The sequence below is a fragment of the Oryx dammah genome, unplaced genomic scaffold (assembly GCF_014754425.2).
Source record: "Oryx dammah isolate SB20612 unplaced genomic scaffold, SCBI_Odam_1.1 HiC_scaffold_11, whole genome shotgun sequence".
Taxonomy (NCBI): Eukaryota; Metazoa; Chordata; class Mammalia; order Artiodactyla; family Bovidae; genus Oryx; species Oryx dammah.
The window spans coordinates 24,213,523-24,229,072 of record NW_024070195.1 but is presented as its reverse complement, the minus strand read 5'-3'; the positions used below and the strand labels follow the sequence as shown (position 1 = coordinate 24,229,072).

At 52.1% G+C, this 15,550-nt stretch overlaps 2 protein-coding genes across 5 annotated transcripts; one reads left to right on the top strand and one right to left on the bottom strand.

Moving 5' to 3' along the window:
* Nucleotides 1-48: 48 nt before the first annotated feature.
* Nucleotides 49-8,074, bottom strand: PPT2 (palmitoyl-protein thioesterase 2). 3 transcript variants are annotated; one of them, XM_040250366.1, is made up of 9 exons: nucleotides 7,942-8,074; nucleotides 6,803-7,008; nucleotides 6,401-6,554; nucleotides 5,859-5,954; nucleotides 5,662-5,769; nucleotides 4,806-4,889; nucleotides 4,602-4,686; nucleotides 1,038-1,092; nucleotides 49-869 (listed from the first exon to the last, which is right to left on the bottom strand). In XM_040250366.1, exons 1-9 carry the CDS (start codon nucleotides 7,949-7,951, stop codon nucleotides 726-728), a joined length of 942 nt encoding a protein of 313 aa, XP_040106300.1. In that variant the 5' UTR covers nucleotides 7,952-8,074; the 3' UTR covers nucleotides 49-725. The 3 variants fall into 3 exon arrangements, with proteins under 3 accessions (XP_040106300.1, XP_040106302.1, XP_040106301.1); XM_040250368.1 differs by lacking the exon at nucleotides 7,942-8,074 and adding an exon at nucleotides 7,340-7,439; XM_040250367.1 differs by lacking the exon at nucleotides 7,942-8,074 and adding an exon at nucleotides 7,133-7,184.
* Nucleotides 8,075-8,710: 636 nt separating this feature from the next.
* Nucleotides 8,711-13,111, top strand: PRRT1 (proline rich transmembrane protein 1). 2 transcript variants are annotated; one of them, XM_040250362.1, is made up of 5 exons: nucleotides 8,711-9,032; nucleotides 9,717-9,860; nucleotides 10,778-11,313; nucleotides 11,664-11,849; nucleotides 12,013-13,111. In XM_040250362.1, exons 2-5 carry the CDS (start codon nucleotides 9,842-9,844, stop codon nucleotides 12,187-12,189), a joined length of 918 nt encoding a protein of 305 aa, XP_040106296.1. In that variant the 5' UTR covers nucleotides 8,711-9,032; nucleotides 9,717-9,841; the 3' UTR covers nucleotides 12,190-13,111. The 2 variants fall into 2 exon arrangements, with proteins under 2 accessions (XP_040106296.1, XP_040106295.1); XM_040250361.1 differs by lacking the exon at nucleotides 8,711-9,032 and having other exon boundaries at nucleotides 9,372-9,860.
* The last annotated feature ends 2,439 nt before the right edge of the window (nucleotides 13,112-15,550 follow it).

The following is a 15,550-nucleotide window of genomic DNA, read 5'->3' as shown; positions in this document are numbered from 1 at the left end:
CTCCTGGGGGAGCCAGGTCCCCCTCACCTGGAAATGAGGCAAGCCACACTGAGTAAATGGAACTTTATTTTCATAAATACAGGGGTAGTAACACACCCATTCAAGGGTAGCTAAAAGAGGGGCTGGAGCCTCAAAGAAACTAGGCTCCCAGAGGGCACCCCAATACTGAATATAGGGACTGGGGGATCCCCAAACCTGAGATGGGCCTCACCGGCCACAGATATTCCCCAACACTGACACTTCAAGAACAGAACCGTCCCCACAGTGGAGCCTCAGAACCCCACTCTCATAGGTGGTCCTTCCTGGCGGGTTGGGAGGGCTCACAACAGGGGAGTTCAGAGGAAAAGGGAACGTGGGGAAAACAAGCTAAAAATGTCCTGAGTGGCTTGGAAGGAGACCCTGTGGTGGGCAGGGGCTGGGTTCTCCTTCTGTAGAGCCAGAGACAGAGGAGCAGCAGCAATAGGAGCAGCCACAAGTTAATCTTGTTTCCCACTTCCCGGCCTTGGCCTTGGCCTTGGCCTTGGGGAGCATGGGAGAGCATGGAGCAACCCCCAAAAGGGAGGACACGAGATGGAGGAGACCAGGATGTGTCATTCACAGAGGAGGGGTCCTGGAGCCCTGGTTGGTGGGGGCAGTGTGGGACCAGTGAGGTGGCCACAGGCACACCAAGGCCTGACATCCAAGGCTCCATTCCGTCTCTGGGAGGGGAGTTCCTGAGGAGTCCCTCAGGAGAGCCACGGTTCAATGCAGGTCTCATAAAGGGTACGGTTGGAGTGCCAGGCCGTGTGGGAGATCCCAGCCATTGGACACCTCACTATGGCCCCCCGGGCCAGGAGAGTCTTCAACCCAAAAGAGTCCCGCAGATAAACCTTCAAGGTGGGTCAAGGGGCATGGAAGAAAGACACAGGGAGAGACAAAGTAAGTTCCCGCCGGCATCCCAGACCCCCTCCCCACAGAGTAGACCCTTCAGCTTCCGTGTCAGGGGCAGAGAGAACCACAGTGTGTGCAGAAAGGGAAAGTAATTCCAGGGGACTCACCAGTTGCTTCTCCATCTCCAAGACTGTCTCATTTGCATCATAGAAACCAAAGAAGCTGCAAAGAGATTGGGGCATAAGAGGGAGGTTATCAGAGGGGGAAAAAATCAAGGTGGGTAGGGACCTTCAGGAACTCATGGCCTGTTGGGGACACAAGCAGCAAGGGGTACACTCAAAATATTTAACTGGGTATCATGTACCTCAGGCTTCCCAGGTGGCACTAGGGATAAAGAACCCGCCTGCCAATGCAGGAGACATAAGAGATGTGGGTTCAATCCCTGGGTCGGGAAGATCCCTTGGAGGAGGTATGGCAACCCACTCCAGTATTCTTGCCTGGAGAATCCCATGGACAGAGGAGCCTGGAGGGCTATAGTCCATGGGGTGGAAAAGAGTCGGACACGACTAAGCGACTTAGCACACACACATCATGTACCTCAGGAGGTAATGGATTAAGGATACAGTATCGCTTCTGCACAATTCCCATCAAAAATGAATAACCTGAATCGAATCATGAGGAAATAGCCAACGAACCCAAACTGAGGGCCATTCTATAAGATAGCTGGCTCGTTATGTTTCAAAAAATATCAATGTTGGACTTCCTGGTGGTCCAATTGTTAAGACTCCACAGTCCCAATGCAGGGGGCATGAGTTCAATCCCTGCTGGGGAAGTTCCGCATGCCGGGGCCAAAAAATAAAAAATCAGTGTCGCAGGATTACTCCAAGGAACTATTCCAGATTAAACAAAACTAAAGAGACATAAGAACCAAACGCAACATGGGATCCTGAGTTGAATCTTTCACCGGATTTTTTCCCTATATGGAAGATTTTAGGAAAATTTGAATAAGGTCTACAGAGAATTGGATCAATGTTAATTTCCTGATTTTGATAACCATATTGTAGATACATAAAAGAATGTCCTATATGTAGAAAATAGACACTGACATACTGAAGTCTTAACAGTTCATACATACACATACTCCGCATATATATATGGATATACAGAGGGAGAGACGAGGACACTAATATAAACTTGGTAAAATGTTAACATTTGGGAAATCTAGGTGAAGAATATACAAGATTGCTGTGTACGACTTTGGTAATTTCTTGAGTATGAAATTATTTCCAAAGAAAAAGTTTTAAAAAAAATTTTAATTAGGAATATTTAACTCTCATGGGCACTGAGTGGACACAGGCCAAGAATAACTGAACAAAGGCTAATAGTACTAAGTCCAATGGGCTATGGGAGCAAAGAGGAGAGGTTACTACCCTAGTTTTAGAGGGTCAACAAAGGCTTCCCAGCGATTAATCTGGACTAGGGAAAGCTGTCTCAGGCAAATGGAACGAGCAACACAGAGGTTTGGCACAGCTGGGTGGGTTGGGGGCCTGGAGGCCACGCTGAAGGACTAGGTTTCTTAAGCCTTCGAGAAAGTAGGGGCACAAAGACCTGGATTGGAACTCCAGCTCTGCCACATACTCCCCACTGTGTGTAGTTGATCATGTTGCTGATTTTCTTTGTCCTATACAAGAATACCTCCTTTGTAGAGAGGAAATAAAACATTGTGGTTAAGTCAGACAGCCTGACTTCACCACTTACTAACTCTATGAATGTAGGCAAGTTATTTAATCTCTTTGTACTTAAGTTTCCTTACATGCCAAAAGAGGATAATAGTAATTACCTTATAGGGTTGTTGTGAGGATTAAATGAGCTTTATTTGCAAAGTACTTAAGAGTTACTTCTTATCTTCATAGGGTTGTAGTAGGTGTAAAATGAGATAAAAATAAATCCCACCTTTAACGACTGTAAGGCATGTTACTCCTTCATTTATAACCCTCCAGTGTGTTCCCATCTCACTCAGAATTTAAAAAAAAATCAAGGGTCATGGTTGCCAGGGGCCTGGGAGTAGCAGGGATAAGGAAGTTACCATTCTTTAAAGGGTTATGGGGTTTCAGTTTGGCAAGAAAAAAGTTCTGGAGATAGATGGTGGTGAGCTTACACAAGAATTTGAATGAACTTGAAGCCACCAAACTTACCCTTAAAAACAGTAACTTTTATGTTGCATATATTTTAGAAAAAAACAGTGACTTTATTTTGCCCCACAAAGGCTTTCTGTATCTGGCCCCCTTCTACCTCTTTCACCTTTCACCTTCACCCCAGCTTACTGCCCTCTAGCCGCATGGACGTCCTTATTCCCCATGCCTGCCCCAGTGACTTTGCAGGTGCTACTCCTCTTCCCTAGAAGAACAAACCTAGACATTCCAAGCATATTAAAAAGCAGAGACATCACTTTGCCCACAAAGGTCCATACAGTCAAAGCTATGGTTTTTCCAGTAGTCACATATGGATGTGAGAGTTGGACCATAAAGAAAGCTGAGCGCCAAATAATTGATGCTTTTGAACTGTGGTGTTGGAGAAGACTCTGGAGAGTCCCCCGGACTGCAAGGAGATCAAACCAGTCAATCCTAAAGGAAATCAACCTTGAATATTCATTGGAAGGACTGATGCTAAAGCTGAATCTCCAATACTTTGGCCACCTGATGCGAAGAGCCAACTCACTGGAAAAGACCCTGATGCTGGGAAAGATTGAGGGCAAAAGGAAAAGGGGGCAGCAGAGGATGAAACAGAGAGCATCACTGACTCAATGGACATGAATTTGAGCAAACTCCGGGAGACAGTGGAGGACAGAGGAGCCTGGCATGCTGCTCTCCATGGGGTTGCAAAAAGTCGGATACAACTCAGTCTCTGCTTAAATGGCTGCTCTTCCAGAAGGACTTCTCTGGCCACTATCTAAAATAGGCCCCAGCCATCCTCTAATCCTTTCCCTGCCTTATTTTATCACTGTCTGATATATGTATTTACATTTATTATCTGTCTCCCCCACTAGAATGTGAGCTACACACTAGCATAGACTTCTCTGTCATTTACTATTGCATCGCTAGGGTCCAGAACAGTGCCTGGGCACACAGTGCTTGATAAGTATTTGTTGAATGACTATAAAGTAGATCACGTGACATTTCAGATCACTCATGATGATCAGAGGCAGACACATAGTGCCATGAAGCCATGGGTTTTCCTGAGGAATAGGATAGAGGAGACAAGGTTGGAGCAATTACCTTTTACTTCCAAGTAAGTAAAAGAGCTGGTAGGAAATGTGATTACATGGCATGGAACTATAGACATGCGTTGTAGCGATTTGTCAATTTCCTGGTTTCACTATTGTGCTGTCATTACATAGGATGCAGGCATTGGGGGAAACTGGGCAAAAGATACACAGGACTTCTCTAAACTATCTTTGCAGTATCCTAAGAATCTGTAAATAGTTCAGAGTTCAAAGTTTTCACAAAGTGGGGCTGATAGGGATGGAAAGGAAGCAGCAAGGCTTAGTGACTGGCTAGACATAAGAGGTAGGGACATGATTCCCAGGTTTTGGTCTTGGGTGACAAGATGAATGGAGGGTGGGGGGATTAACTGAACAGTGGAAGAAGCAGGCCAGTTTTAGAAATGAGATAAAGATTGGCTGGGATTGGGGTGTCCTTAGCCAACCTTCAGGCCACACAGTCCCTTATTACCTGGACTGCCAGGGAGTAATGACACCATCATCAGGGCCCCCAATCAGCACCAGGCGGCCCAAACGCAGAAAGTTCTTCCGCCAAGCTACAGGTGGGAATAAGAGAGCCTGAGTTAGTCACAGGGGTCGGGCCAGGTTAGAAGGGGGAATATAGGAGGTCAGAGAAGCAGAAAATGGGACCAAGGTAGGAGCCTGGGGTCATTACCAGTGGCATTGGGATGGTCTCTTTCCCCATTGATCAGGGCCAGGAAGCTGCTGGCATTGAGGTACAAGTCATCATGGTGGGGGTCTGGGTACAAACAGCAGTTAGATCGTCAGAGAAGCAGGGAGAAGAGGCAAGACCAGATGCTGGAAGACCAATCAGAAGGCTACAGTAACAGACAAGGTGCACAGTAATATGATAGTAGCAGTAATAACTGTCAACATGATAGCAAACACCTTTTTCCAGCACCTGCTGTGAGCCAGATACTGTTCAAAGCACATGACATTCATTATTTAATCCCCATAAACACAATAAAAGGTACATACTATATCTTTACTTTACAGACGAGGAAAATTGAGTCACAGAAAGGTTGATTAACTTGCCCAAAGTCATGCAGCAGGACTAGGCTTCAAACCCAAGTAGTCTGGACCCAGCATCCATGACCTTAAAAACTATAACCAGGTGTTTGCAAACTATGACTCATTAGCCAAATCCAGTTCACTGTTTCTATAAATAAAATTTTATTGCAACACAGACACAGACACATTCATTTATATGGCTGCTTTCACAGGACTATGGCAGAATTGAGTGGTTGTGACAGAGACTATATGCCTGCAAAACCAAAAAAAAATTTACTGTCTGGCCCTTTAAGGATAAAGTTTGCCAACCCCTGCAGCAAACTGTATTCTCTAAGTGAAACACATAAAGCATTTTGAACAGTGCCTGTTACATAGTAAGGGCTCAATAAATGTAAGTTATCATCATCATTGCTGTTAGTTATGGGAGAGGTGGGAGCAGCAGGCCCTACCCTCCAGGATGCCCTTAGCATGGAGGCCCCAGTTTGGCATGTCCTACTCACCATGCCAGTAGTTGCAGATGGAGAATTCCTGGCCCCACGGGCTGTAGCAGATCCGGTAGAGGTTAGACCTCATGGAGGTAGGGAACAGCCACTTCAAATAGTTTGTGTCTGGCAAGAGAACAGCAGTGCCAAGTGGCCCCGAGCTTTGTGCCCTCAAGACTCAGGGCCCCCCTATGGAGCCTACAGTGCCCACTCACCTCCATACTGTCCCATCTGTGGAGAGGAGAGAGAGATGAAAGAATCCACATTGTGTTCATCCATCACAGACAGGAGTGCCCGGCACACCAGGCCCCCTGCAGGCAAAACACCACATTGGGCAGGACTTAGGGAGGCCAGGCCAACAGTTCCCCACACTCCGCACCCCAACACACACACCATGTACCTCAAGGAAGCTGAGACCCTGAGAAGGCACACGCCCTGTGTCAAAACACCCCATGTCAGATAAGTGACAGAGTCAGAATTCGATTCTGGGTCTTCCCACGAACCCTAGGGTGCTTTTTACTGTCCCCCTCCCCAATCCCTTATGTCCACAAGCCATGGGTGACCGGGAAAGAAAGGGGCAGCAGCCTAGGGAGCAGCCTTCCCACTCAGGACACTCACGCAGATAAGACCCAGGTGCTGAGGGAAGTCGGAAAAGGAGGCAATGCGGTTCAAAAAAGGAAACACTAGGCAGTGTCCCTCAGATAAGGATCAAGCTTCAGGTAGGGCTTACAGGCGGGGAATCGGGGAGGGTGCCTACCCTGGGAGTAGCAGATGAGGTGTACCCCTTGAAGAGCCTTTGCCATGATGGGGGCCACAGCCTCTCGGAACCCTTGCACCTGTTCCCACAGGGGTCGCAAACTCTCTCTCCCATCGAAGAGATCGAGCACTGTCACCGCAGTCCCAGGGTGGGTCTGTGGGAAGGGGGCGATGCCGCAGCCGGGATGGACTATAAAGACCCTCCTCCACGCCGCCCCCCAGCCGGCGCCCACATGCCTATTGGGCCCTCCTAGAACCAGGGATCTTTCGTCCCCCAACTTTCCCCAAGCCAGCACCAGCTCTGCGAGGAACTGGGCAGGCCCAGCATTCAGTTCCCCATTCTCCCTCCCCAGCCTCTGTAGCCGCCACCAACGCCCCACAACCGGGGCGTCCCCGGCCAGACCTCATTGATGTATTCCAGCAGATGGCGGAAGCTGTACGAACTGTCAAAGAGCCCGTGCACCACTATGACCGGCTTGTAGGCAGCCCGATGGGGCGCAGGGGCGGCGGGCAGCAGCAGCAGCAGCAGCAGCAGCAGCAGGAATGGCAACAGGAGCAGGAACTCCGCCGAAGGGAGCCGCCGCCCCGGGAGCCCCAGCATACTCCCGCCTGAGAAGGGGACGATGAGGGCCTGTGAGAGAGATGACAACACCCCCTCCCTTCGGAACAGACGCCGGCAATCAAGCCTCCCCCACCCGTTCCCACACCAGGTCCTTGTCACAAAACATCCTACTTTTACTCCAGTCCTCTCCACAAACACACACCCCCACCACGCTGCAGACGCACTGACGCGCAACCAAGCCCCGCCCCCAACGCAGCGGGGACTCGGTCCCGAGGCCAGGAGCTTCCTAATGGATCATCCCAGTCATGCAAGACTGAAGATTTGCAAGAAAGACCCCAGAGCAGCAGCGTAGGACCCTGGAAGAGTGCAAACTCCCACCTGGCCTGGATCCGCGAGCCCCGCTCCGCCTGCTGTTTACTTCTCCCCAGCTTGGAACCCACGTGGGGGAGGGCAAGGGTGTAAGGAGAACGCGCGCGGGGGAATGACGGACGGGAGAGGGGAGGCTGCTCAGGGTCGCATTTAGCCGTCACGTCCGGGGCTTTCCCTAGCAACCTTGCCAGCGTCCCCCGCAACACTGGCCGCAGACTGGAGGGGCAATGGAACAATCCATTGCGCCCTAAGAGCGGGGGAGCGGGGGGCGAGGGGGAGGGAATAGGCGGAGTGATCCATTTAAATCGCGGGGAGAGGAAGAAGCCGCGAACGTGTCCTGGGAAATTGAGAGAAGGCCTCTTCAGGCCCTGCGGCAGCCGTGACCTAGGGGTCCCATTTCCCAGCCTTGATTTGCCCTACTTCCCAATGCAGGCGTCCGGCTCCGCAACGGAACACTGAGTTCTCTTTCCCCAGGGAGGCGCGCTGGAGGAACAGACCCGGGAAAGGCAGCCCTTGGTATTTCGTTCTCCGCCGGCTGAGGGCTGAAGGTAGCCCAGGCGGACGCTGCTCCTAACCCCTTCCTTCCCGCCCATGCCAGGTCTGAGTCTTACAACTCTTCATCTTGAAGTGCTTGTAGTGCCCTTGTCTCCAGAGACGCGGAGAGTCCTCGAGGCCCCTCGAGGTAAAAGTGCGGCTTGGCCCAGTTTCTTCTGCCCTTCTCTAGTACGGAGCCTAACTACAACCCACCTCCCAAGGGGCGGAGAGCCCCTTGGGCAGCGCTGACTCACGCTCCGCCTAGTTTCTGACGAGTTTCTGTACCTGAGCGACCCCACACCCCCGCCCTGAACCTGGAGCTCCTTGTGGGCGGCTCCTTACTCAGACCTTCCCACCGGGGCTGGACTTCTAACTCCAGGCGTCTCCCACCTCTCTCCCTGTGATCCCTACCGGTACCCAGGTGCCCGTGTTAGGGCTTTTACTGAGCATTTAAAGACGTTTGCCTTGGTTTAAAAAAAATTTTTTTTTTCGAAGCTCATCTGAATTCCTCTATGTTCACCAGGCCTTTGACAGTCTTAAGTCTCTCCCAATAAAACCAACTTGCGCCCCGAATTGTGTACAGGATGGTGTGGCGGAAGGGGGTTAGGGGCTCACGCGAACACCTCAGAAGCCAGAATGAGAGGGGTGGGGCGGTGATCTAGATCTCTGGGGCCTGGGACTGGCCCTGACGAGCGCCGCTATTACAGCTCGGTAGTCTTCGCCTGCAGTCGGATGGGGAAGGATACAGCGTCGGAGAGCGACTGCCTCAAGAAGGGGCTGGGAAGCACTGGTCTAAAGAGGGAGGGTGGTATCTCGGCTCTGCTTTTGCAAATAGCCCGATTCTGGTTAAATCTCGGCTGACTGCTGATTTTCACCTGCCCTCCCCATGTACAAACTCCCAAGATGCAATAAGCAAAATAAAAAGACTGCAATTACCGCTGGGCCCCCGGGTCGACTCAGGCGATGGCGCTGCGTCTTGGCGGGGGTGGTGGGTGGGTGGGATTTCAGGAATGGATCTGAACACTGCGGGCCCTGGAAACTCTTTAAGAAGCCTAGTAAGCAAAGCGGGGGAAGGGGAGGCAAGCATGTACTGCCAAACTGAGCTGCCGGCAATGAGCAGTTGATTCGTCCTCTCTTCCCAACGCGCTACAGCTCCTACATACTGAACGTAAGAGGTAACTATCCCCCAAGCTTCCTCTTCGTCCTACCTCTGCCCCCCAACACACCGCAAGCCCTACTACCTCCCAACGACTATAGACTGGGGCCTCTCACTTTACCTCCGGATTCCTCCCAGGCCAGAGCGGCAGGTCGAGATCATAACCCTGGGAACTTTTGTTGTTGTTTTTATGGTTCTCTCTCACACAGGCATCTCTGGTACAGATAGGGAAACTAGAGCCAAGGATTTGGGAGAAGATCCCGAGATCTTACAGGGACTCTGAGAGAGGCTGAGTGTGTGTGGGGTGGGGGTGGGGGGGGGTCAGCGGGGGCTGACTGGGGTGAAGAAGATCCAGAGGGAACTGGGGTACTGAATCCACTGAGCACCTGCTCACTTCCTCCTACAGTATAATCACTACAGCCAGTCTTGAAGGGGAAGACTCCAGAGGGTTCTTTCTCCCTCCTTCCTTCCCTTAGTACCACCCCGCCTTGCCTGGTCTTGCTTGCCTCCCAGTTTCCATGACAACTCCAAAGGAACCCAAACTGGGGGCTTGAATGCCGGGGTTAGAGGAGGCAAGACATAGTCCAAAAGCGGAGAGAGACCAAGTGGGGGTATCTCTGAAGGGTTCCCCCTCCCTCGCCTCGGTCCCTTTAAGCTCCCCCCTCTCAGCTTTCCCTCCGCCCCCCGCCACCACAGTCTTCATCTCTCCATCTCTGCGCTACTGCCGGCTGCGCAATCTGCGCACCCAGACTCCGGTGCTAGCCAGGGACCCCGACTCTGGACTCCGGCTGCACGGATCTTGTCCCAGGGAGAGCGCAAGCATGTCATCCGAAAAGTCAGGTAGAAAACAACAACAAAACCCCTCGCCCTCTCCACTGTCTCCTGACTACCCCCCTCCCTTACCCCTCCCTAGCGGGTGGTTCTGCTTCATTCCCCTTCTATCCAGCTCTCCACATCCCTCCCCCCAAGCCCCCTCCTCTTTCTATATCCTTCCCTTCTCTTCCTTTCCTCTGGCCAGTCTCAGGCTCGGTCCCTTGCCAACAACATGGTTGGGGGGGGGGGGGAGCGGCAGGTTAAGAGGGTGAAGGAAGTACAAGACTGGCTTAGCATCAGCCAGGTACTGCATGGATAGCATCATTGGGAGTGACAGATGGACAGATAACGCTGGCCCGCATGGAGACATCCAGCAGGGTAATATGGAGAGATGATCAGACGGGGATTGCCAGGGGAGTAAAATCCAGAGGACCCTTCTTAATCTGCCCTAAAAGAGGTTCGGAGATTCCAAGAGCGACTAGGGGACCCCCCTCCTCACTAAAGGAATGGCAGAGTGGAACATGTTATCCTACATGTGTTTATACAACTGTTGGACTGAGCACATGTTCACACAAGTGTTGCACGTCTACACATGTGCACACGCAGGACTAGCTCAGATAGGCAAACCCCAAAGCAGCCATAAGCCAAGAGGGTAGGAGTTTGGGTCTGCAGGTTAAAGCTGTGTGCCCATTGCTGAAGCAGGGAGAGAGCAGAAGAGAGTTATGACCTCAAAACTAGATTAAACGGGGGGGGGCGGGGGGCAGGGACAGGCTGTTGGCCTAGATACCACCCCTCTCCTGCCCCAAGAATGAGAGATGGCTTCTCACTCATCTCCTCTGTCTCTCCCATTATCTTTCTCCATCCCTGACCCTCTGTGTCTCCCCCTCCCTCATCTCAACTATCTGATCTTTCCCCGAACTGGCTCCTCTGCTTACCGCCCCCAGGCCTCCCTGACTCCGTCCCTCACACCTCTCCACCACCCTACAATGCCCCCCAGCCCCCCGCCGAACCTCCTGCCCCGCCCCCACAGACAGCCCCTTCCTCTCACCATCACCACCACCACCACTACCACCAGTCCGGCACTGCCACCCTCCCGCGCTTAGGGGCAGGGGGCCTGACTTCCGGGGCCGCAGCTCAGCGCGGTCCCTCGTCCTCCGCCACCTTGCCAAGGCCCCCACACCATGCCCCTCCTGGCCCGGCCGCTGGGGCGCCCCCACCCGGCTGCGCTACCTTGCCCCGCATGCCACCCGACCCTTACCTGCAGGAGACTCGCTTCGAGGGCCCACTGCCCCCACCGCCGCCCGCCGCCGCCGCCCCGCCCCCGCCTGCGCCCTCTCATACTGCCCAGGCCCCAGGCTTCGTGGTGCCCACGCACACAGGAGCGGTAGGCACGCTGCCGCTGGGGGGTTACGTAGCCCCCGGTTACCCTCTACAGCTGCAGCCTTGCACTGCCTACGTCCCGGTCTACCCCGTGGGCACGGTGAGTACAGGGCGGACAGGGGACTTGAAGGAGGGGGCTGGGGGAAGGATGGAACAGGACATGGAATTGGAGGCACACTGGGGACTGGTGGGAAGGAGGAACAGAACTGCGGGACCAGGAGGCGATCTGGAGGCAAGGGAGAGGAGAGACTAGAGAAAGAGCTGGGAATGAGGTGGGTGGTCTGTTGGTGTCAAAGATCAAGATCTGGCAGGGGAAACAGCCTTGAAGTCCAGAGGAGGTTTAAAAGAGGGAAACAACCTTCTTTCTCTGCTAGACGTGGAAAGCTGGTGGGCTCAGAGAGGGTAAGAGTGATAGACGTCCTCTCCCCACAACCTTCTTTCCTTTCACAGCCCTATGCAGGCGCGACCCCGGGGGGAACAGGAGTAACTTCCACGCTCCCCCCGCCACCCCAGGGCCCAGGGCTGGCCCTGCTGGAGCCAAGGCGCCCGCCCCACGACTACATGCCCATCGCGGTGCTGACCACCATCTGCTGCTTCTGGCCTACAGGCATCATTGCCATCTTCAAGGCAGTGCAGGTGTTTGGGGGGGTGAGGGTGGGGGAGGGGACGAAGGTGGAGTATGGAGAGGAGGACTCAAGAGGTTCTTATTCCCAGGGAGTGCTGGACGTTTTGGGGAGCATCTTAGAGGGAGGCTGAGGTAGCGGCTCTCTGATCTTCTCTCCCTCCCCGTCCCCCGCAGGTGCGCACGGCCTTGGCCCGCGGAGACATGGTGTCAGCTGAGATCGCTTCACGCGAGGCCCGGAACTTCTCCTTTATCTCCTTGGCGGTGGGCATTGCAGCCATGGTGCTCTGTACCATCCTAACCGTAGTCATCATCATTGCAGCACAGCACCACGAGAACTACTGGGATCCGTAAGGACATCCACGGCCCGGCCCCACCCTGCGCCCCTCGACGTCCCAAGCACGTTTTGCCGTCAAGCCGGGGATCCACAGTGGGCGCCCCGCACACCCGCTTCTGGGGCTACTGGACTTGGTTACATCCTAAACTAGGCCTCCACGGAAACTCTCGCCTTGCGAGCACGCTCGGAATCCAGTTCCTCAGGAACCTCGCCAAAACCCACACTAATAGGGACGCCACTTCCCGGCCGGGCCCTCAGTCGCTCCAGGCCCCCACCCCCTCTAAATACAGCTCCCCCAGCCGAACTCTCTCAGTCACGGCTCTCCAGCCTGAAAACTGGTCCCTAAAGCCCCTCCTCCTCCATAGGTTCCGCCCCGGCTCTGATAAAACCCCGCCTCCAGGTCGGCAGGCTCCGCCTTCTTTTCTTCCCTGCGGGGTGATTCAGTCCGGTGATTGGGTTTGTGGCGCCAGGCCTCGCCCCGATAGTTGTCAGTATACTTGTCACTCCACAACTTCTCCCGGCCTGAGAGCCGAGCCCCAGGTTAGCCATAACCCCCACCCTCACTTCCATTTCTGTCTCTCCTCCACTCCATACCCGTCTATTTTCATGCTAATCCCAGGACCTGTAAAACTTTGGGGTTTCTTTGGGGGGGTTGGAATGAGATTTGGGAGGTTACCGGTTTCGGAACCTTCTCCCTGGGATGAAGATTACGTCCCCGTTCTCTGTAAATACTCCCTTCCTCCTACCCTAACTGGGCAAGCGGGCAGAAAGAACCGAGGGTACAAAGCTTCCAATCTCTGGAAGGAGCCAGCCCAATCCCCTTTCCTCATTAGTCCTCACCTTGTTCTGATCTGTGTGTGAGTGTGTGTGTGAATTTCTGAAAGACAATATTAAATAGATTAAGTGGATTTATCACCCGCAATCCCGAAGACTAGCAAAGACCCGGCTCCTTTGGTTTCGCCTTTCACTTATCTCCTCTTCTGGGGACGTGGGGGAGGGGCGGACAAAAACTGACAGAGACAATAGTGAGTGGAGAGATTCCCGCACACCAGAGAGACAAACACAAAGATGGGAAAGAGAGGCTTCCCTGGGAATCCTACTGGCGAAGACCTGGGGATCCATTCTTCGTAGACATTTCTTTACCCAGCACACCTTTTCTATTCCCTACAAGACTGGACCTAAGACTAGAGGAAGATTTTCGAGCAGATCCAGGGATCTATCCCCAGAATTCCAGGAAGGAAGGAGGAAAGTAGGCAGAGTATTCTGAAAAAGTTGGCCCAGGATAGGATGGCATGGGGTAGGGAAACATGCCCAGCTGCTCACAGCTGTTCGTGCTCACAGGCTGGAGGGTGGCATACAACTCCTGGTAGAGCCCTAATTGTTGTGTTGTACCAGTGTAGGTAGGCAAGGCAAAGGGAACACAGAGTTGCAGGGGTCGGGCTGCTGTGACAAAAATACCATCACTGGGTGGCTTATAAAGAACAGAACTTTCCTGGAAGTCTGATATCAGGTGCCAGGACGGTCAGGTATAAGCCCTCTTCTGAGTTGTAGACCTCTAAATGTACACTGATCCCTGGCTCCTCTCCAACTGTACCTCACTTGGCAGAAAGGGCTAGGGAGCTCTGTGGGATTTATCTTCTTATTTATTTATTTGGCCACGGGACTTGTGGGATCCTATTTCACCCCTGTTCAGCGGTCGAACCACACCCCTTGCCTTGGAAGCGCGGAGCCTTAACCACTGGATCACCAGGGAAGTCCTTGCAGGGTCCCTTCTACAAGGGTACTAATCCCATTCATGAGCGAGCTACTCTCAGGACCTAAGTGCCTTCCAAAGGCCTCACCTCTTAATACCATTGTATTGCACATTAGAATTTCAACATATGTATTGGTGCAGGGAACACAAATATTCTGACTAAAGCAGAATGCCAGGGAGAAAGTCAGTAGCCTCACACGTCTACCTGGGCTAGTTACCCTCAACCTAGGAGACCTCTTGGGGAGGGGGAGGTGGACAAGCAGTGGACTTGGTATCTTCAGCTGTGCACCTGCAGGACAGGGTCCTATCCTGAATTCCATGCAGGATGCTGGTGAGACATCATCTCCGACAGCAGGTGTAAACCCTGAAACTCACGAAGTTTATAATCTAAACAGGAAGCCATGCACTGTGATAGGAGACACGAGAGGAGGATGGGATTGTGGGTTCTCCTTTGGACGGTTCAGGTTTACTGTGCTTTACTTACCCAAATTCGTGAAAAAAGAACTTACATTTGCAGTTCGCACTTCCTCACTACATACTCACCACCTCCAACCCCACCCTCCCCTCTCCCCCCTCCATTCAATAGGGTGTACTGTTGTCAGAAATGTCTTTCCTTCCTACCCACTGCTTCTTAACCCTTTGGAATATGCTTCCAATCCAAACTTTACTGAAATTGTTTTTTCAAATAGTATTCAATGACCCAAAGTTACCAGCAGCCAAAACCCAAGGTATTTTCACAGTACACTGCCTCTCTGAAGCCTTCCATGTTTGTCCCTTCACCTTGGATTCCCCACTTTCCCAGGTTCAGGGACATATTACCTGCTCCCCTTCTGCTGCTGCTGCTGCTGCTAAGTCGCTTCAGTCGTGTCTGACTCTGTGAACACACAAACCTCACTTTATCCTTCCTCCTCTCTCCCTGCCTGTTTTTTTTTTTTTGTTTGTTTTGTTTTTTTACCTTCTGTGCTTTAAGCATCTATATATGGAATTGTTTTTTTCCTTCTCTGAGAATTTCCCTGAAATCTCATTCACTCCAAACTAAGACCTCATTTGTAACCAAATGCTTCTTTGCTACAGACTGAATGTTCGTGTTTCCTCAAAATTCATCTGTTGAACCCTAATCCCCAGTGTGATAGTGTGGCATTTGGGAGATGATTAGGTTTTGAGGGTAGGCCCTCATGGATGGGATTATTGCTTTTATAAAAGAGACCCCAGAGGAACTTCCCTGGTGGTCTGGTGGTTAAGTTGCCACATTTCCAAGGCAGGGGTCATGGGTTTGATCCCTGGCCTGGGAACTAAGATCCCACATGCCCTGTGGCATGGTCAAAAGATTTTTTTTAATTGTTTTAATTAATAAAAGATCCCCAGAGAGTTCTCTTACCATTCCACCATGTGAGGACATAGCTAGAAGGTACTCTGTGAACCAAAAGAAGCTCTCACTAGACACTGAATCTGCCAGCACCTTGATCTTGGAATTTCCAGCCTTCAGAACTTGAGAGATTGACTTCTGCTGTTTATAAGATAGCCAGTTTATGGTATTCTGTTAACAGTCCAAGTTGAGTAGAACATTCTCCAAACTCTGTATTTATAAGCATTCCTCTGGTGTCTGTGGAACATGTGGACAATGC

Coding starts and splice junctions, on each gene's coding strand:
- PPT2 (XM_040250366.1), bottom strand. Junction 5,770..5,858: donor ACAGATGGGACAGTATGGAG/GTGAGTGGGCAC, acceptor TTCTCTTGCCAG/ACACAAACTATTTGAAGTGG. Junction 4,687..4,805: donor AGACCATCCCAATGCCACTG/GTAATGACCCCA, acceptor TCCCACCTGTAG/CTTGGCGGAAGAACTTTCTG.
- PRRT1 (XM_040250361.1), top strand. CDS start 9,575: ATGCCGGGGTTAGAGGAGGCAAGACATAGTCCAAAAGCGGAGAGAGAC. Junction 9,861..10,777: donor CATGTCATCCGAAAAGTCAG/GTAGAAAACAAC, acceptor TACCGCCCCCAG/GCCTCCCTGACTCCGTCCCT. Junction 11,314..11,663: donor CGGTCTACCCCGTGGGCACG/GTGAGTACAGGG, acceptor TTCCTTTCACAG/CCCTATGCAGGCGCGACCCC.